Here is a 22,882-nt window from a genome sequence, read left to right as displayed (position 1 = left end):
AATTGGGCCATTTCTTTCAGAAGACCTTGTACAATCACAACATTGCATTTGTAGTGTTTGCTAAGCCAAAAGATTTAGACCTATACTTAATAAATAAAATTGAAACACTTGTGTACATCCATCAAAACAAGACTTTATTTGGCCCTGCTCTAGCTCTCTTGTAGGAATTATGAGCTGTACTGTAAAAGTCAAAACCTAGTACACCATACTATGGGAATATTTGCTTCTTGGTCATATTTCAGGGTAGGGCTTTATATCTAATGAACGCTAACTTTAATCAGAAGGCAGTGAGCGGCCATGGATGCAGTTTTACTGGGACATTAAAAAATAATTTACAAATGGCATGTTGCACAGGAAATTCAGCTCAAATTTTCCTAATTATACTAGTATGCATTAGAACGGGCTCACTCCTTTCCTTGTGAACGTCTGTTTAAATGGCGAGGGAGGTAAAGCAGGTTTCTGAACAACACGTGGGTGGACCACTTGGTCCCGCAGCCTCGCCGGCCCCCCCTCCTGGTGGGGCGGCTCACACGTCGGTTTCCTTGCGGATCCGCTCCATGCGGCGCACGTTGCGCTGGACGGCCGTGCGGTTGGTGATCTCCGTGGCGCAGCCCGCAGGGAACCAGCCCGTCTCTCCGTCTCGCATCCGCTCCCCGTAGCACCAGCCTGAAACGCAGCCCGGCGCGCGGGCGGGGTCAGTGCACTTCTCATTTGACTTCTGAATCTGAACCCGGAGTCTTAAAGTTCCGCAAAATGCATTTCCTTTACTACATTTGGTCAAACATGACAGAAATGTGCTGAACTGACAGTCTGCTTTCCATAAGCCAAAGTGTGGAGATTTTAAAGCAGAGGGGTGCCGTTTTTCTTTAGAATAACTCAGAGTGGAGGGCTGGACACCATCAGTACCTGCTGCTGGGTCAACAGTCCCAACAGTTTGAGATATTAGTAAAAATCCATCCTGTACAGATCGTTTCTACAACTGCATTTTATTGCTCACCCTCCTCTTTCTGAAGGACAATGACCACCTCAGCCTGCTGTAGCCCCAGCTCGTCCGGACTCTTGGGGATGTAGGCTTTGGTCACCTCGCACTGTGGCAGGTCTAAAAAAAAAACACACAGCTTCACTGTACAACATTCTGCATGTCTAGAAAAGGTTTGTACATGTCGCAGTCTTTCCAAGCCATTTTTCATGACCTCATGTTGGCTGCACCTGGTATAACTGCCCATGAATGCACACAAACTACATTCACTGTGCATATGCTATGGTATCTGTGTAAAATGCAGAATCAAATTTAGAAGATAAGCTGCAGACCAATGTTTTTGCTCATTGCAATGAATGAACATTACATCATTGGAAAGCGGAAGTGTTCTCATTATGGGAAAATGCAGGAATGATATTTGAGCAGAAGCCCACCTTCCTTACTGCTGGTGCTCTCCGCTTGCTTTCGTTTCCTCAGTGCCGTCACCCAGCGAGCCCGTTCAAGCCTGGGTGACATTAGGGTTGTGCACAACAACTGTTAATGATCATTTCCACTAAACACAGAATTGAAATACACATTAAATACACACATTAAATGTGTAAAATATCATGTTAAACTACTTGGTTACATTGGTTGCTGTCTGTTGAGAAAGTCATGAGGTAGCCCAAAGGACCATGCAGAAGAACAGTACATGACAGTTAAAGCAGTACAGCGGACAGGAGAGGAAGATACTGACGGAGACTCGGCGGCCAGGACGATCTGCTCGGCACGCCCGTCACTCTTCCTCTTCATCAGAAGCTTCATGGTGAATGGGGAGGAGCCACTCTGTTTGATAGGCGGGGATAGCTGTCCGTTTGAGTGTAGCAGCTCCACCTCCACATTCTCCAGGGTGGCGTAGTCCATCACCACGTAACTATCCTCACTGCAGACACACACAAGAGTTAGCGCACAGTGAGAAGCGCATTTCACACAACACAGGCACAATGTACAAACCTTTAGGTGAACACTTACATGTGTGTCTGTGTGTGTATATATATATATATATATATATATATATATATATATATATATACACATACATGCATACACACACATATATTTAAAAATATATCATTGATAACTCAGAATAACCTTTGGAGAAAGACCAGTCCCCTATTGATATGTAAACAGGAGTGTGTTTGGTGTACTGTATATTATTGATTGGGGCCGGTGTGCCTACAACATTTGGCACACAAGGCTTGTATTCACTTGAGCCAAATTCATGTCTCAAATCTCCTGTTGTTGCTGCAGTTTTAGGAGAGTACAGGTACACCCTCAAGCTGATATAAAAGATGGTAATCATTAAGCCAAACTAATTCCGTGTGGAGGAATACCAGTGGCAAATTGAAACACTGAGATTTTGCCATAACTGAGCTCTTGTTCCCCTTTACAACCCCTGATCTTTGTATCTGAATAAGAAACCTTGGTAAATGAATGGTGATTAGACAAATGTGTAAATTGGGACTGAAATCTGGACCATCTATGATTATTAATGAGTGAGACTGTTCAAAATGTAAAAGGACAAGAAGCCTTCAGAATTTGCAGTGGTTTAGCATTTGGTGAGAGCTAGGCTCTGGGTTTTAGGCATGCTCCCACCTCATATATTTATTCACAGTGTTTCCATTAATAAAATGGCTGAGGCCTCAAATATCAGAAGGATCTCTACTTTCCAGCTGGGGGCGCCTGAGAAGTTCCCAACTACTTCCCAGACACAACAGAGGTCTGTTCAGCCACGGGCATGCCTTTTTTGGAGCATGACTGGGACAAAATGGGTGGAACTATAGTTTTTTTTCCCATAAATAACACCATGCATTTTAAAATTGTTTTTTCACCACAAATATCCACACATTTTCAGACATTGATTTGACCACAGATACTAAATACAGATTATTTTGCCTTAAGTATTTTGCTACTTTCCCGTAAAATCGTTTTTCCACCATAAATATCTTACTATACATTTTCAGACATTGATTTGGTCACAGTTGTTAAACAAACGTGATTTCACATCTAGCAGACCAATAAAAACACAAATTCATAATTTCACACTTTTTTCCACAATTTGGACATAAGACTATAGTCTTATGTATTTTCCTACTTTCCAGTAAAAAAGGTTTTTCACTATAAATATCTTACTATACATTTTCAGACATTGATTTGACCACAGATACTAAACACAGATGATTTTGCATCCGTCTGAATATAAAAAATTCATATTTATAATTTCTCAATTTTTTCAATAATTTGGACATAAGACTATAGACTTATGTATTTTGTTACTTTCCAGTAAAAAAGGTTTTTCACAATAAATACCTTACGATACATTTTCAGACATTGATTTGGTCACAGTTGTTAAACAAACGTGATTTCACATCTAGCAGACCAATAAAAACACAAATTCATAATTTCACACTTTTTTCCACAATTTGGACATAAGACTATAGTCTTATGTATTTTGCTACTTTCCAGTAAAATCGTTTTTTCACCATAAATATCTTACGATACATTTTCAGACATTGATTTGACCGCAGATATTAAATACAGCTGAGTTTGCATCCGTCTGAATATAAAAAATTCATATTTATATTTTCTCAATTTTTTCAACAATTTGGACATAAGACTATAGTCTTATGTATTTTCCTACTTTCCAGTAAAAAAGGTTTTTCACTATAAATATCTTACTATACATTTTCAGACATTGATTTGACCACAGATACTAAACACAGATGATTTTGCATCCGTCTGAATATAAAAAATTCATATTTATATTTTCTCAATTTTTTCAATAATTTGGACATAAGACTATAGACTTATGTATTTTGCTACTTTCCAGTAAAATCGTTTTTCACCATAAATATCTTACTATACATTTTCAGACATTGATTTGGTCACAGTTGTTAAACAAACGTGATTTCACATCTAGCAGACCAATAAAAACACAAATTCATAATTTCACACTTTTTTCCACAATTTGGACATAAGACTATAGTCTTATGTATTTTGTTACTTTCCAGTAAAATAGTTTTTTCACCATAAATATCTTACTATACATTTTCAGACATTGATTTGACCACAGATACTAAACACAGATGATTTTGCATCCGTCTGAATATAAAAAATTCATATTTATAATTTCTCAATTCTTTCAATAATTTGGACATAAGACTATATAGTCTTATGTATTTTGCTACTTTCCAGTAAAATCGTTTTTTCACCATAAATATCTTACGATACATTTTCAGACATTGATTTGACCACAGATACTAAATACAGATTATTTTGCCTTAAGTATTTTGCTACTTTCCCGTAAAATCGTTTTTCCACCATAAATATCTTACTATACATTTTCAGACATTGATTTGGTCACAGTTGTTAAACAAACATGATTTCACATCTAGCAGACCAATAAAAACACAAATTCATAATTTCACACTTTTTTCCACAATTTGGACATAAGACTATAGTCTTATGTATTTTGCTACTTTCCAGTAAAATCGTTTTTTCACCATAAATATCTTACGATACATTTTCAGACATTGATTTGACCGCAGATATTAAATACAGCTGAGTTTGCATCCGTCTGAATATAAAAAATTCATATTTATATTTTCTCAATTTTTTCAACAATTTGGACATAAGACTATAGTCTTATGTATTTTCCTACTTTCCAGTAAAAAAGGTTTTTCACTATAAATATCTTACTATACATTTTCAGACATTGATTTGACCACAGATACTAAACACAGATGATTTTGCATCCGTCTGAATATAAAAAATTCATATTTATATTTTCTCAATTTTTTCAATAATTTGGACATAAGACTATAGTCTTATGTATTTTGTTACTTTCCAGTAAAAAAGGTTTTTCACAATAAATACCTTACGATACATTTTCAGACATTGATTTGACCGCAGATATTAAATACAGCTGATTTTGCATCCGTCTGAATATAAAAAATTCATATTCATAATTTCTCAATTTTTTCAATAATTTGGACATAAGACTATAGACTTATGTATTTTGCTACTTTCCAGTAAAATCGTTTTTCACCATAAATATCTTACTATACATTTTCAGACATTGATTTGGTCACAGTTGTTAAACAAACGTGATTTCACATCTAGCAGACCAATAAAAACACAAATTCATAATTTCACACTTTTTTCCACAATTTGGACATAAGACTATAGTCTTATGTATTTTGTTACTTTCCAGTAAAATAGTTTTTTCACCATAAATATCTTACTATACATTTTCAGACATTGATTTGACCACAGATACTAAACACAGATGATTTTGCATCCGTCTGAATATAAAAAATTCATATTTATAATTTCTCAATTCTTTCAATAATTTGGACATAAGACTATATAGTCTTATGTATTTTGCTACTTTCCAGTAAAAAAGGTTTTTCACCATAAATACCTTACGATACATTTTCAGACATTGATTTGACCGCAGATATTAAATACAGCTGAGTTTGCATCCGTCTGAATATAAAAAATTCATATTTATAATTTCTCAATTCTTTCAATAATTTGGACATAAGACTATAGTCTTATGTATTTTGTTACTTTCCAGTAAAAAAGGTTTTTCACCATAAATACCTTACGATACATTTTCAGACATTGATTTGACCGCAGATATTAAATACAGCTGAGTTTGCATCCGTCTGAATATAAAAAATTCATTTTTATAATTTCTCAATTCTTTCAATAATTTGGACATAAGACTATAGTCTTATGTATTTTGCTACTTTCCAGTAAAATCGTTTTTTCACCATAAATATCTTACGATACATTTTCAGACATTGATTTGACCACAGATACTAAATACAGATTATTTTGCCTTAAGTATTTTGCTACTTTCCCGTAAAATCGTTTTTCCACCATAAATATCTTACTATACATTTTCAGACATTGATTTGGTCACAGTTGTTAAACAAACGTGATTTCACATCTAGCAGACCAATAAAAACACAAATTCATAATTTCACACTTTTTTCCACAATTTGGACATAAGACTATAGTCTTATGTATTTTGCTACTTTCCAGTAAAATCGTTTTTTCACCATAAATATCTTACGATACATTTTCAGACATTGATTTGACCGCAGATATTAAATACAGCTGAGTTTGCATCCGTCTGAATATAAAAAATTCATATTTATATTTTCTCAATTTTTTCAACAATTTGGACATAAGACTATAGTCTTATGTATTTTCCTACTTTCCAGTAAAAAAGGTTTTTCACTATAAATATCTTACTATACATTTTCAGACATTGATTTGACCACAGATACTAAACACAGATGATTTTGCATCCGTCTGAATATAAAAAATTCATATTTATAATTTCTCAATTCTTTCAATAATTTGGACATAAGACTATAGACTTATGTATTTTGCTACTTTCCAGTAAAATCGTTTTTCACCATAAATATCTTACTATACATTTTCAGACATTGATTTGGTCACAGTTGTTAAACAAACGTGATTTCACATCTAGCAGACCAATAAAAACACAAATTCATAATTTCACACTTTTTTCCACAATTTGGACATAAGACTATAGTCTTATGTATTTTGTTACTTTCCAGTAAAATCGTTTTTTCACCATAAATATCTTACTATACATTTTCAGACATTGATTTGACCACAGATACTAAACACAGATGATTTTGCATCCGTCTGAATATAAAAAATTCATATTTATAATTTCTCAATTCTTTCAATAATTTGGACATAAGACTATAGTCTTATGTATTTTGTTACTTTCCAGTAAAATCGTTTTTTCACCATAAATATCTTACTATACATTTTCAGACATTGATTTGACCACAGATACTAAACACAGATGATTTTGCATCCGTCTGAATATAAAAAATTCATATTTATAATTTCTCAATTCTTTCAATAATTTGGACATAAGACTATATAGTCTTATGTATTTTGCTACTTTCCAGTAAAAAAGGTTTTTCACCATAAATACCTTACGATACATTTTCAGACATTGATTTGACCGCAGATATTAAATACAGCTGAGTTTGCATCTGTCTGAATATAAAAAATTCATATTTATAATTTCTCAATTCTTTCAATAATTTGGACATAAGACTATAGTCTTATGTATTTTGTTACTTTCCAGTAAAAAAGGTTTTTCACCATAAATACCTTACGATACATTTTCAGACATTGATTTGACCGCAGATATTAAATACAGCTGAGTTTGCATCCGTCTGAATATAAAAAATTCATTTTTATAATTTCTCAATTCTTTCAATAATTTGGACATAAGACTATAGTCTTATGTATTTTGCTACTTTCCAGTAAAATCGTTTTTTCACCATAAATATCTTACTATACATTTTCAGACATTGATTTGGTCACAGTTGTTAAACAAACGTGATTTCACATCTAGCAGACCAATAAAAACACAAATTCATAATTTCACACTTTTTTCCACAATTTGGACATAAGACTATAGTCTTATGTATTTTGTTACTTTCCAGTAAAATTGTTTTTTCACTATAAATATCCTTCTACACATTTTCAGACATTGATTTGACCACAGATACTAAACACAAATGATTTTGCATCCGTCTGAATATAAAAAATTCATATTTATAATTTCTCAATTCTTTCAATAATTTGGACATAAGACTATAGCCTTATGTATTTTGTTACTTTCCAGTAAAATAGTTTTTTCACCATAAATATCTTACTATACATTTTCAGACATTGATTGGACCGCAGATATTAAATACAGATGATTTTGCATCCGTCTGAATATAAAAAATTCATATTCATATTTTCTCAATTTTTTCAACAATTTGGACATAAGACTATAGTCTTATGTATTTTCCTACTTTCCAGTAAAATAGTTTTTTCACCATAAATACCTTACGATACATTTTCAGACATTGATTTGACCGCAGATACTAAACACAGCTGAGTTTGCATCCGTCTGAATATAAAAAATTCATATTTATAATTTCTCAATTCTTTCAATAATTTGGACATAAGACTATAAGTCTTATGTATTTTGTTACTTTCCAGTAAAAAAGGTTTTTCACCATAAATACCTTACAATACATTTTCAGACATTGATTTGACCGCAGATATTAAACACAGATGATTTTGCATCCGTCTGAATATAAAAAATTCATATTTATAATTTCTCAATTCTTTCAATAATTTGGACATAAGACTATAGCCTTATGTATTTTCCTACTTTCCAGTAAAATAGTTTTTTCACCATAAATATCTTACTATACATTTTCAGACATTGATGTCTCAAATTGAGAGTGTTATGTGCACCAATCTTAAGTAATTTCTTTGTAAAATAGTTTTTTCACCATAAATATCTTGCAACACATTTCGAGATATTAATTTGATGATGTTTATTAAATAAAGATGATTTTGCATCCACCTGAACAGAAATAAAATAGTAGAAGTAGTTTTAGATTAAACTACATATGGAAGTTTAGATGAAACCGTGCACAAATGAAGCTCTGTGGACGTTCCTGAATAACCACTGGATTATATTTGCAGATGAAAATATTACATTTGCTCTTGAATTCTTCTAACGTACATTTCTGGAGCTATGACCCACTTGAAGATGGACCTGTGAGGTCCATTTTAACAGGCTGAGCTGCAGCTATATCTAGAAAACTTGACACATTTCAGCAAAACTACCTGGATGGACAGATTCTACTCACTTTTGGTACTTTAAATAATTCAGTTACCACATTCAGGAATATTTCACCATTTTGCCTTCAGTGAAATGGTGTTGCATTTTAATGTTGAAGGCAACATGGTAATAGGTTTGAATATTTTAGCCTTAACTGAAAGTGCTGAGTGAGGATGTTTCCTGAGGGTAGTTACTGAATTCTTCATATTTATCTTTGTTTTAAAATCAAAAGGCTGAAATCCATTTATATGTAAAATGTCTATGTATAACAGCTTAGAGATTCTAGTTTGGGGAGAAAAAGAAAAAAAAGGAGTGTGTTCAGAGCGAATCCACTATACTTGCAAAAGTGGGACCCCACCTCTTCCTCCTGGTGACGATGAGCACATCATTAAACAGGAACAGGTAGTAGCTCTTTTGGCCAAAGGCCTTCCAGAAGATGCCGAGCTCTTCGGTGCAGACAGCCAGGTCCCCTCGTTTCTGAAGCCAGCGGGAGGACGACACGAGCGGGAAAGGCTGGGGAAAAGGAGGGCACCACCACTTAACCCTCCACAATGACCACATAGTATAACACTCATCACATAGAATGACACTAATCACAATAGTTCAGCATAAATCATAGGATATATATATATATATATAGGATAACGTAGGATAACACATTCCTCACAGTCACTCACCAATCTGTATAGGACAGTAAACTCATCACATAGTATAACACATAGGATAACATACCCATAACATAGTATAAAGCATAGCATAACACTTATCACGCAGTGTAACACTCATCACAGTCAAACACAGCCAAAGGACACCAAATCACATGGCTTTCAGAGCCTAACTTGGCAAGGCTCGTTCCACTGAAGCAGGGCAGGTACCTTGATCTTGCCGAAATCCATCTGTTTCTGGATGGTGTACATCTGCTCCGTCCTCTCCATGGTTCTCGCTCCGTCGTCACACTTCTTCACCAGCTGAGAGAACACAGATTGGACCAGGGAAAGACTGACATTTATGAGAACGAATTTTCATGCTCTCAAAGTTGTGTTACAGAATTCCAGAAATTTTAAATAAAAATTCTTGGTCGGCACACTGTACGCATTGTTAGTTTCCACATAGTCAGTGAAGTTTCACGTGCTTTACACTATTAGATCGCAGACGAAAAACAATGGGAGCTACATTTGGAGAATTTCTGCTATACTCAACAGTGCTTAAAAGCATTTTTACTTTGAAAATATAATAAAATACCAAGTAAGCTTGTTTTCTGTTGGACCTGCAAGGAACATTACCTCAAGCTAACAAACTAGGGTTGTCAGACTTTATTGACTGGAAGGTGCAGTTTTCTAATCATTTGTACATGTCCGGTTCGTGGTCCAGACCAAACAATGTAATGTACATGTCAGTGACTGCATAGTAAGCCTTAAATCAAACTAAAAGAGGGGTTATTAACATCAGATCCGCAGACCTCAGACCAGTTATTAAAAGAATCCATGTAACCCAAGGCATTAGAGAAATTGTGTTATTCTGAACTTTGAAAACCGTTAATTGGAATGTTGCCTTGAACTGATTACTCTCAATAATCAAGGTATTGGTGTGCATGTAAATGTAGCTATTGTCTTGAACCAATCAGTGTTTTCTTATGACTGCTGTGATTGATTGGTTCAAACAGCTCAGTGATTCAGTTAATTGCAGCTCACCCCATTTTGAAACCTTGCTCTCCCTTATCTAATTTCCACTATGGAGTGCGTTACCTTACTGATTGCTTTCAGAGCCTGCACTGCACTGATGTACTCATCAGTCTCTTCGTCTGTCTTCTGGCTGATTGTCTGTTGAAAAAGAGATTTAGAAGCCAACTTATGTGGCAGTTTTTCCTTTGTTCAAAAGTCCAACTGAAATGGAATGAAGTCACATTAACTACTCAAAGCTTAAACCGGTTTTATTTAGGCTTTTTTCTCTGCATCAAAAAACACTAAACTACTTATTACATTGGGATGAGGTGTTAAATCCACTAATCTAGGAAATGCTGCAAACCAGCAATGGCACATTTTTCAGAGTACCACAGTAAATTCAGAAGCGAATGTTGTAGAAGTGAATTGATTGGCAGGTCAAGAGCTTTAGCTTTATGAGCGGAGTATGTACATGACAAAAATTGCCTGCATCAGAGGGAGAGAGTTTGTGCAGTCAGTGTACAAGCGGTGAGTGTGTGAGCAGCGAGTGTGTGCTCAGTCAGTGTGTGAGCAGTGTATGTGTGTCTGTGTGCATGTGTGTATGTGTGTGTATATGTACAGTTTGTGTGTGTGTGTGTGCACTCACGTCCAATAGTAATGGCAAGCGGGTCACTCTCTGCATGGGCAGAATGAGGAAGGAGATGACAGGCAGACCTCCACACTCAGTGCTGTTCTCAATCCGCTTCAGAACCTCCCTGAACACAGCATTGCCTGCACTGTCCCAGGAACACACACGCACACCCATACATATACACACATGCACACATCCACACATCCACACACAAACACCCACATACACACACACACATATACATATATACACACGTACTGAACCAGAATGGAATGACTTAAAATTTCGACTGACATATACACGAACATTGTGCCAAAAATAAAACTGCTTTCATAGTAAATTAAGCTTGTGTTCATCAGTCAACAATAGCTCAGAATATGATTAGATATTGAATCAATTCATTTCCATTTTATCACATGTCAGTTCTGGTATCTTGCACTAAAAACGGGACTACAGAATGATGTATCATCACTTGTTGAGCCTGCCTGTACCTCTGCAGAATTTCTGTGCATTTCAGAGCATTCCATTTGCCCTGAAGGCAGCAACGTGGGAATTTCACTGAGCCCATCTTCAAAGAGACAGGGGCTGTTGTTCAGGTCTGCTAATGTTCAGCCATCACTGAGGAGTGAAAATGTGTCCGCCCATGAGACTCACAGCAGCTTCTGCAGGGTCCTCTGTTGGAAGGTCTCGTTCGAGCAGTAGGTGATGTAGGGCTGAAAGTGCGTGGTCGCGTGCTCCAGCACGATGTCACTGATGTCTTTGATCAAAGGGTTGTCTTGGTGACGGCTATCCAGGGCCTCGAAAAACCTGGAGAACATCGGTTTTAGGGTGAGCAGGAGGGTGACGTGGTGCGTGTGTGGGGTGAACACAACTCTCCCCCCACTGTCCCAATTGACAGCAATATATAAGCAATTTATGAACACTGAGGGGTTTGATAAAGCAAAACTAATACAGGTGCCTCAATAGCAGAGGTTTTCCCTAGGAACTATGTAGAAAAAATATGAAAACAATTTTATACAAGCTGACACATAGAGGCATGCCATTTTGGCTTTTCCCTGAATTACACTTCAAAGCACAGTTTAGACAGACATGCTGAAACAAGCACATTTTTCCCAACTCCCAGGGAAAGTTTAATTCCCATTGTAAGTTCTAGAATGGGTCTAACAATTTATAGATAGGCAGTCAGCTAATTACCTTCAGGAGATTGCTAATTGATGTAACATTATGTAACATTTAATATTTTACACTCAAATAATTTTACTTTCATTGTTACATCCACAACCACTACCCTGAAAAAGGAGTATCACCTCCCAGCTATACAACTGACTTTGACCGTAAGTAAACAAGCTGCCAACACTACACACAAATCAGTCACTCAATACAGAGCCCACTAGAAACAGAATCAGTCAGACAGGAGTAATTAAAGAATTTTTAAACATTTCAGGAATGTGAGAAGACACTGAAGGGGGCAAAGTCTGATTCACCAAGTGTTCTGCTACAGAAATTACTTTCGCTTTTACTAACCAGTTTACTTTCTGTTGACTGAGACCACAGAACACCTGTTTAACAGCCTTCATTCCAAACAGGCAGCAGAGCGTAGCAACCACACCTTATACTGGCCACAAACTCAAATGACGGCCTGGACCCTAAAAGGAAGGCTGACAGAAAACTGAAGTGTGAAGACGGAGGACTACGCTGGAACCACAGCCAGCTTACCTCACTGCTGCGCGCGAACATTGACCTCAACTCTCATCCAAAACACGACCTTGACCTTAAGCGTGATCACACTTCCTGTGTCTCCTTTGCATGACCTTGACGTAGTTTCAGCACAACCGTTTATCGAAACAGAGTACACGACAGGCTGAGCTCGACCTCTGAATGTACCGGCCTTATCCTCACGCCCACCCCCGGTACTCTCGGCCCCATACCTCTGACTGACGGCCTGGATGTCAGCGATGTTGGAGAACAGGTGGTGGTGCTCGATGGGGGTCATGGTGCGACGCAGCTCCTCGCTGCCCTGGAACTTCTGCACCAGGAGGCCCAGGCTGTGCTGATATGAGAACTCGGAGGTGATGAGCTCAAATATGGCCTACGGTGCACCAGACAATGCATTTCAATTACAGATCAGGGCATCAGCCACTCCATTTTACATACAGATCAGGGCACCAGCCACTCCATTTTACATACAGATCAGGGCACCAGACGGTCCATTTTACTTACAGATCAGGGCACCAGTGCCTTCATTTCACTTACAGATAAAGCAGGGGTGTCAAACTGAATCCCAAGGGGGCCGTAGTGTCTGCGATTTTTTTGCGTATTCCTTTCAATCAGCAGCCAAATAAGGCCTTGAGAACAAGGTGTGTGGATTCCTTAGCCAATCAATGATTTAATTGAAACACTTGTGCCGAGAACACCCCAAAAACCAGCAGACACTGCGGACCTCCAGGACTGGAGTTTGACACCTGTGAGAAAAGGCCAGCAGGCTCTCCATTTTGTTTTCCAGATAAAGGCTCCAGCACTGCACGTAAGAACCTCAGAAACAGGGCAGGAAACTCCCAGCATATGAGGCAACCGAATGAGTCACAAACGGTAAATGGACACAGTGCAGACTGTTACCTGCAGGAACCATTAATGTGTGAGCATTAATGTATGAGCGCACTACGGAGGAGCGGGACCTGGGACTAGTGACTAGTGTTGACAGTGTCAGCAGCCACCCGGCTCTGATGACTGAAAGAGAGACGGGTAAATCAGACAGGGTTGGGCTGTGTTCTGCTTAAACAGGGTGGGGCCTGTTTACAGAGCAGCGAGATTGTGCTCCGGCAAAATGGCTAAATGACCCGAGGCAGCAGTTCTCAGAAAGGTCTGTCAGTCTCTCCTGGTGGCCGATTCAAAGCGAATCCCAAACCCAAACATTCAGAGGTTCGCCAGTACGCGCCTGCACTAGACCACGCAGGCTGAGGGACGGCAGCTCACACAAAGCATCTCACAGCCCGACACAAACTGACCTCCTGGCGCTTTCTTTCCTCGGCTGAGATGCTCTCAAGAATGCCCATTTCCTGCACCTGAAAGACAGCGTCCACAGCAGTAAGGTTTTAGACCAGCGGTTCCCTTATTGTGGGTCATGGGAGGTCAGTCACAAGACACAAAACAGGACTAACTGGCTATTCTGTGTTTTACACTGATATCTGAACCAGTCAAATTAAACACACCAAACTAGTTACACTATAGATGCAACAGTCTTGAAATTTACTTGACAGTTTTGACAAGTATTTAATTGCATAACTGAACATATTTATGTTATTCTAATAATGATTGGGTCACAGTAAATGCTTTGGCTAATGATGTGGGTTGTGGCCTCAGGAGGTTTAGGCTTTTACTGGTTTAAAATAAGGCAAAAACAAATACTGTCAAAGCCAGTCTCCTCTATCATTTACATTCTGAGGCAAGCTTCTACCTGCACTACCTCATCAGTCTGAGGCAAGATAAAGCTCTAAAATGGCCAGAGGTAATGCACTACAATCTCTCTTTTCACACACTGCATGCAGGCAATGAAATGCATTAATAACCCAGTTTTACAGGAATCTACCTTGTAGCTGTTTGCGCATCTATTTCTGTTACTATGAGTCACACGTACCTCAAGCTTCTGGTACACCACTGAGTGTTTCCATGGGTTATTTTTTAAACAATTGTTGTTCCCCATTTTTATCTCAACCAATCTGGAAATTCTGATCATAACTGTGTACCTATCCCATCACTAAAAAGCCCTCTTTAAATTTGGAAGAGCAAGAACAACTTTGGATGTCATTTGAAATGTGTGCAGACAGCACTACTGATTTTTCACTGCAGTCCAACTTCTGCGCTGTGCTGGAATTGCACCCGAGGGTCAGGTGAGGATTCAATACGTGGAGCACTTCACTGCTTCAGCTGAACGTGCTACGCTATCGCCCCCCTCCACTGACTATTCATGCAGATTCTCTCTGGAACTCATCCACTGCAGATGAACAGTGGTAAACACACACTTCACGCTCACTGCGAATGCTTCCTTTAAAAGTGAGGGGAGTCATTTATACTGAGCCCCGACTCAGACTAATCAAGAACGATTTTGAACGATGAACTGTTCATTATTCTAAACTTTATCCTTGTATAAATTATGTATTCCTTATTATTATTATTGCAAGCTACAGGCTGCATCCTTTATATTTTCATACTAAATGCTGAATGCTGAATTGTTAGTCTTGTTATTTGTTTTATAACTCCATGTATTCGCTCAGGCTCAAAACAAATGTTTCAGGTCAATAAAGTTTCAATTAATTACTTAATTCATTCATTCATTCATTCATTCATTTATTTCCGCATAGTGTAAGCAGTCCTTTCACCCAGAGAATGATCATGCGGCCATCTTTTTCAACACAGCATGCCTGAGCGTGCTCTGCATTTAATAAGGGAGAAATGTGCTTGACTCAGGTAAGTCCCAGCCCCCAAATACGGCCCAGCACCCCCACCCATCCCGATCAACCCCAGTCCAGGGTCCCGCCCCCTCTCACCTGCGGCAGCTGGCTCCAGGTGACCTGCGTGGGCCGGTAGTTCTTGACGACGATGTCCCGCTCGGAGCGCTCGGCCTCGGCGGGCTCCTCCAGCAGCTCCTCGTCCGTGTCCTGGCCGCCGGAGCGGAGGCCTCGCTCCCGGATCTCCTGGTACAGCCGGGGGTCTGGGGAGAGGGCCTCCGTGAGTACCGGGCTCGGCGTTCCGGGCGGGGGCCGCCCCCCCACCCCTGCACTCTGTCCCCACTCCACGGGACGTTCCTCCAGAGAGAGACCCCCACATTCCGACAGGGAGGCCTCTTCCATGAGTCTGATAAGGGTGTTGTTCTCCTTCTCTCTGTCTGCTCGTCTCCCCCTCTCTATCCCCCTCTCCCTACACTCGTCAGTACGGAGAACTGGCACCCATCTGCTGCATCTGACACCTTCTCTTTTAATGAAACAGGACGTGACATCAGAAGCCTGCACACTTTCCGCTGCCCAAATCACTCTAGCAGGAACCTGTCAGTCAGTGGCCACTTTTAAGTTAATTACAGCACACTGATGAACTTACATATTAATGAATAAAAGTAATAATTTGCCCCTGTACTGTTTTTTTATTATTGAAGATATTTTTCTAGCTTATTATTAAATTAATTGAACGAGGTCTCAGTTTTATACATCCCATGAATGGCCCACAAGTTCATATATTTTGTCACAACAGTCAAAATAATTTTCAGATAGAACTGTTAAAAAGTTCTAAACTCATGGCAGCAGGTCTAAAGGTTAACATACACTTTTAACAGAAGTTCTGATTTATATGTAAAGGTACACAGAGGAGTATATATATATATATATATATATATATATATATATATATATATATATATATATATATATCACAGCTGTAAGGACAGCACCAAACAGGGACATAAACCGTACCATCTTTAAAAGATCCTCTGCCTTTCTGGTTCTTCTTCCTTCCCAGAGTTCTCTGAAAGAGAGAGATAACAGCAGCGCATCATTGTCAGTGTGGAATGCGAGGAACGCCCCAAAGGTAAGAAAAAACACCCAATACATACCTTCTCCCCCCCCTTTCCTTTTTCCTACCATTAAACCACTGAAACTCATTCATCAGTGGTTTCAAAGATCCATCTCCCCCCAACACCATCAGCACAGTATGAGCCTGAGCCAATGACAGAGGGAGGGAAGCTCCAGAGACATTAGCATACTGCTACCCTACAGCCCTCAAATTCACAGCAAGGTTACGGACCGAGTGCACGGTTCACATCATATTCACAACATCATCAGCTAACACTGACATTTTCATTGTGTTGTTTCATTCAGCAAACTCTTACATAAAGCAACTTGCAGATGTTTCATTTATTCACATACAATCGATTTATGCAACTGGTTATGTTACTGAAGCAATTTAAGTCAATTACCTTGCCCATGGCTAAAATGGCCACACCCCAGGTAGGAACTGAACCCAGCACCTTTGCATTACAAACCAAGTTCACTAACCATTATACTAAACCGTCACCCCAGGGCAGCATACTTACCGAGGCATTAACACTTACTTTTTCTGTTCTTAAATTGCTTTTAACCCTGCGTTTCATTCTCCCAATTTGTAGGCTAAATTGCAGGTGCTATGGTTGCCACAAACACTAACTCTGGAGAGTGCAGACTAACAGCTGTGACCTCCATAACCCATATAGTCAGACCCTGCTTTTTTCCACTCTGCATTCCTCTACCTGAGCTGTGCAGCCAATGCACCACAGCACTGCACGTACCACAAAGCTCTGAAGATCTGGAAATCCCAGAGCCTGATGGATGAGACTGGAGAGCTCTGATATTATAAATCTGGCACGGGCCAAAAGCAGGTGTCTGACCAGATAAATCACAAGAGTTTAAGATGCTGAATATCCTGCCAAAAGAAACCCTCTCTCCCTGAAGAACATTGTGGCCAACTATGCATTACAGTACCAAGGGACTGCCAGATGCAGTGGGGACAGTGAGGAAATTGTGTGGGCTGGAGACGATGTCACTGCATCCAGAATCAGTGCTTTTGCAGAATATGCCAAACCCACTCATGCTCTTTTTTTTCTTTTCTTTTTTTACAAATTGTGAAAAATGGGGCAGTCTTTGTGCTTCATGCAGTTCAGCAAGGTATTTATTGTGTAAGGGTTGCACTTGAGTATGTGCCAAATATATAGGCCTAATACATTACATTACATTACAGGCATTTGGCAGACGCTCTTATCCAGAGCGACGTACAACAAAGTGTATAACCATAACCAGGAACAAGTATGACGAAACCCCTAGAGAGAAGTACCGGTCCAAGTACAGGGAACAACCGCATAGTTCAACCTGGACCCTGGTGGTTAAACTGATTAACACTAACAACGAGAACGGCAACAACGCAATCTATGGAAAAATAAAAATAAATAAAAATACAAGTAGTCGTTAAGACTGGCGCATCAACTAAGTCACCTATTAAACAGCTGCCTAGTTACAACCCTAAGTTTAGTCATTTACAGGGGGGGAAGGGATGGGGAGAGGTGCAGCCTGAAGAGGTGGGTCTTCAGTCGTCGTTTGAAATGGGTCACAGTCTCAGCTGTTCTGACCTCCACAGGGAGGTCATTCCACCATCGTGGGGCCAGAACAGAGAGGAGACGTGTTCTGGAAGTGCAGGTGCGAAGAGGGGGAGGTGCTAGGCGTCCTGAGGTAGCAGAACGGAGGGATCTGGCTGGCATGTAGGGTTTGAATATCTTTTGAAGGTATGCTGGGGCTGATCCCTTGACTGCCTGGTATGCTAGAACCAATGTTTTGAATTTGATGCGAGCTATAACAGGCAGCCAGTGGAGGGTAGTGAGCAGGGGAGTTACGTGGGAGTGTCTGGGGAGGTTGAAGACCAGACGAGCCGCAGCATTCTGAATGAGCTGCAGGGGTCTGGTGGCAGATGCCGGTAGTCCAGCCAGAAGAGAGTTGCAGTAGTCCAGGCGGGATAGAACCATTGCTTGGACCAGGAGCTGGGTTGAGTAGGTGGTGAGAAAGGGGCGGATTCTGCGGATGTTGTATAGGAAAAATCTGCATGCCCGGGTTACTGCTGCAATGTTGTTGGAGAGGGACAGCCTGTTGTCCATCATCACTCCGAGATTCTTGGCGCAGGGTGATGATGTCACTACGGTGTCCCCTAAGGAAATGGAAAAGTCGAGGAGGGGAGAGGATAGAGCAGGAATAAAGATTAGCTCCGTCTTTCCCGGGTTGAGCTTCAGGTGGTGATTGTCCATCCAGCTCTGTATGTCCCTCAGGCAAGCGGAGATGCGGGCGGGGACCTGTGTGTCCGATGGGGAGAAGGAGAGAAAGAGTTGCGTGTCGTCGGCATAGGAATGATAGGACAAGCCATGGGCAGATATTACAGGGCCAAGGGATCTGGTGTACATGGAGAAGAGAAGGGGACCAAGGACTGAGCCCTGGGGAACTCCGGTGGTGAGGGGATGGGGTGGTGATACCTTACCCGCCCAGGCAACCTGGAAGGAGCGGTCAGAGAGGTAGGACTCAATCCAGTCAAGGACTGTGCCGCGGATCCCTGTTGCTGCCAGGGAGGACAGGAGGGTAGAGTGGTCCACAGTGTCAAATGCAGCGGAGAGGTCTAGGAGAATCAGGACAGAGGAGAGGGAGGCTGCTCGTGCGGCATGGAGTGACTCACTGACCGAGAGGAGTGCAGTCTCAGTCGAGTGGCCAGGCCTGAAGCCAGACTGGTGGGGATCAAGCAGGTTGTTCTCAGAGAAATAAGCAGAGAGCTGGTTAGATGCAGCACGTTCGAGTGTTTTGGATAGGAAAGGGAGGAGAGATACCGGGCGGTAGTTCTGAAATAGTTCTAATAGCTTCTTTTACGATATTTCCTGCATTGATTTTCCAAAGACTCTCGGACTAAATGTCTCTCTCCCTCCTTTCTCCTGCTGGATACCTGATAAGCACAAACCCAGCTGACATAAAACGTTTTCACAATGTTGCTGCCACGTAGAGGCAATGTTTAAACACTGACAAAACATTCCATTAACACTGTGAGAACATTTTGTGTTAACTGGGAAGCCGGTCATTCGTGCAGACCAGGGAATAACACAGATAGCAGGGCAATGGCATCCAAGTGCCCTCTCCACACACAGAATCCAGACATTGAACTGTCAGGTAGAATGATTCCCACAAACAAACAAAAAACAGACAAACATTGTAATGCACAAGCGTGACAGCAGGGGCGAGAGCAGGGACTTGCCTTGCCAGGTCCCAGGCGGGCCTCGTGAGGGGTGACTGCTGGCCGGGAGCTGGCCGCTGACTCAGCGGTGGGCGAGGCCTCCTCACTCAGCACGCCGAGCGAGGTCTTGGCTTTGCTGGCGGGCAGCGGCCTGCTGTCCAGGCTCGTGACGGCGGCTCGGTAGGACTTATTTCGCCGGTTCCTGCGGATGGAGACGCCCTCGCCGTCGCTGTCGTAGTCCTCCCAGGACACCTCCGAACGCACGGGCGGAGCGTCCTCCACCTGGGGCACCTCGGGCACCCGGGGCACGGGCATGATGCCCACGGTGGTGTGGTGGCGCGTCTTGGTCCGGGTGGCCACCGCCAGGTTCCTGGGGATCAGCTGCTGGGTGCCCAGTTTCATGGCCGCCTGGCTTTGGGTGCTGAGCACCACTTCCCTTGGTTCCTTCAATGAAAGGGGCAGGGCCATGGAGAGCTCCACCCTCTGAACCGGCCTCGGCGATTTGCCATAATTCTCCTCCCCGGGTTCTGAGTGGCAGTCCAGCTGGAGAGCCGTAGAAAAGCACCCGTCCGGTAGCAGGGGCGCATGGTCACCCACGGAGGTGTCTGACTGCATCTTAGACATGCGACACAGTGCTCTCGTCCCCCAAATTCAGATCTTCACCACCATCAGTCCAAGGTTACCAGTGTACCATTGTTCTGCACACACACACACAGGCAGTCAGTCATACAGCGCAAAAAGCTTGTTTCACTGTTTATCAACATAGTAACATTGCTACAAGGCACTAATTTACTGATTGAATAACACAAAAATAAACGGAAATATTTTTTCTCAGAAACTTTCACAGGACTGAACCCTCCAACCTGTACTAATGCAATGAACTGTTCTCTAATAACAATAATAATAATAAGGCCTTTTATTTTACAGAGAAAGCTCAAAGTGCTTTCCATGGGTAGACTAAGTGAATAAAATGTTGCAAGTCTACATTAAATACAAATAAATACAGAAAAAAAAACTTTTCATCATGATGCATTGAATTTCAACGTGAATATTTATATTTATATATTAGCTAGTGACATTGAACGGGTGTCAATGTGTCAACGCAGGACGGAAAACACAAAACATCAAATATCACCATACGATCTTGCAAACCAATCACAAACATCAAGCAGCAATTCAACACAGAACTGTATTAACTGGGAAGTCGTTAAACTAGGGTGCCCATCCGTAGGCCTATTAATTTGCTTTCGCCTACAAGTTTGACAACTTCGCGCACGAAACACAGAAGGTTAGCTAGGTGGCTAGTTGAATAGTACTACATAACTGCGACACAACTATGTTCCGGATCGGTCTTACTCTGCATACACATGTAGTCACACACGAGCAACACAATCGTTTCATTAAGTTGAAGAAAACATGCTACGTGAAGGAATGTGTGAGTGTCACTGCATTTTAACAAGCACGCACAGCCGCCAGCACATAGCAGAAAGATCCGCCGAAGTGGAAATCTGTGTATCTGGTTGATACTTAAGTCGAAATAACATTAACGCATGCATGCAAATGTACCTGCTATGGAAAAGTCGCAATTTTGCGGGAGCAAACGTTTGAAAAAAAAAAACTTTTCAAAATCTTCTTTCGGTCTGGTGAACGTCAGGGCGGCGACTGTGGTGATATTATTGTGCTATCCCAACTTCCTCTTCGACTCCAATCTCCCAGTGCTTTCCACAAGCCTTTGCATACATTAGGCTACGTCATGGCAGGTGAGACAACCTGGCGTTCAGTCTCGTTCTCTTTATTTTATTGTGAAGCCATACTTGTCACTTACAGCATTACATTGTTATGCGAAATGAATCGAGTGTAATTGTAACACAGTTCACATGAGCTTCATAAAACGGCTATTTTTTTAAGTGACCTTCAAACACTACTAGCACTCTAAAACAATTACTACAATCAGGAATAAATACATGTTTGCACTGGTCACTGGTAACTCCTGCAAATTGCTGTCAGCACGGAATTTCATAGACTTTGGACAGTGCAACAGGGTTACAGTGTCACTTGTCAGTACCCATATCTGTTGAGGGTGTGTGTTCTGTGGAGGCAAGCACAATCAGCAGACGTAAATCCCAGTATGATACATCAGGATTAAATTAAAAACAAGTTAGACAAGTTGAAAGCAGGGAACATCTCCCGCTTAAGAGTTCTATAATGCTGTAAACACAGCAAAGAAGGCTGCCTGCCAAAACACCTCCAGACCATCATTGAGCAACACTAATAAGGAGGTGGAGCCATCATTGAGTGGATCTTAATGATATTAAACAAATGATTTATTGTGTGTATTGTATTGCCAAAACGTCCATGATCATTGCGTTACAAAATTAGCAGACACTCTTATGCAGAGTGACATACAGAAGTGGAGAACATCAGTGTTAGTCTCAGGAATACAAAAACATGTTAAAACATGGTCAGGGTTTCTGCTGTCCTAACTGGGAAGCTCATTCCACCACCAGGGGGCAGAACAGACAGAAGATGTGACCTGGAAGTGCCAGGATTTCCAGCTTGAGAATATAGACTTTCAGGTAAGTCATTCTGTTTTCATTTTACAAAAGGAAGTCAATTTTTGCACACCATATGCAAAATCAAATGTACCTGTCTTCCCATGTGAAAACATGCTTTTTATGCAATTGACCATGTTGGAGAACATGCAATGTTTGGAAGACAAATATTTAACTTGACGGTGGTCTGTCACCATTTACTCCAGGTGAGATATGTATGGTGGTTCAGGTCATTTTCATTCTGAATATCATTACTCATTTACCACTGAAGTATATTTAATGAAGAATTTAAGATATTAATACTTAATTAATATTAAGACACTGTAATGCAAACAACAAATATGAAGAGAGGTAAACTGCTCCAGGTGCAGAGATGCCACATATGCATCTCTTCCACTTTTATGGACAAAAGTCATGCAAAGTGCACAGGACCGCATTCCTAAAGTAGCCTTGAGATGGACCCCACCTGCAAAGAGGAAACAAGGGAGGCCAAAAACAACCTGGCTGAAAACTGTGACCTCGGAACTGAAAACGGCAAACCTGACGTGGGGCGAG

The 22,882-nt window shown here is 40.6% G+C and overlaps 1 protein-coding gene across 1 annotated transcript; it reads right to left on the bottom strand.

Annotated features, from left to right (window-relative positions):
- Positions 1–113: 113 nt before the first annotated feature.
- On the bottom strand, positions 114–21,490 carry arhgef16 (Rho guanine nucleotide exchange factor (GEF) 16). Its single transcript, XM_035382007.1, has 15 exons — positions 21,342–21,490; positions 19,797–20,473; positions 16,460–16,511; positions 15,545–15,708; positions 14,006–14,062; positions 12,929–13,089; positions 11,655–11,807; positions 11,016–11,145; positions 10,454–10,528; positions 9,584–9,676; positions 9,067–9,221; positions 1,716–1,901; positions 1,414–1,484; positions 998–1,099; positions 114–666 (listed from the first exon to the last, which is right to left on the bottom strand). Exons 2-15 carry the CDS (start codon positions 20,397–20,399, stop codon positions 527–529), a joined length of 2,142 nt encoding a protein of 713 aa, XP_035237898.1. The 5' UTR covers positions 20,400–20,473; positions 21,342–21,490; the 3' UTR covers positions 114–526.
- Between the last annotated feature and the right edge of the window lie 1,392 nt (positions 21,491–22,882).

This window comes from Anguilla anguilla, chromosome 11 (assembly GCF_013347855.1).
Source record: "Anguilla anguilla isolate fAngAng1 chromosome 11, fAngAng1.pri, whole genome shotgun sequence".
Lineage (NCBI taxonomy): Eukaryota > Metazoa > Chordata > Actinopteri > Anguilliformes > Anguillidae > Anguilla > Anguilla anguilla.
This window is presented reverse-complemented; position numbering and strand designations above follow the sequence as displayed.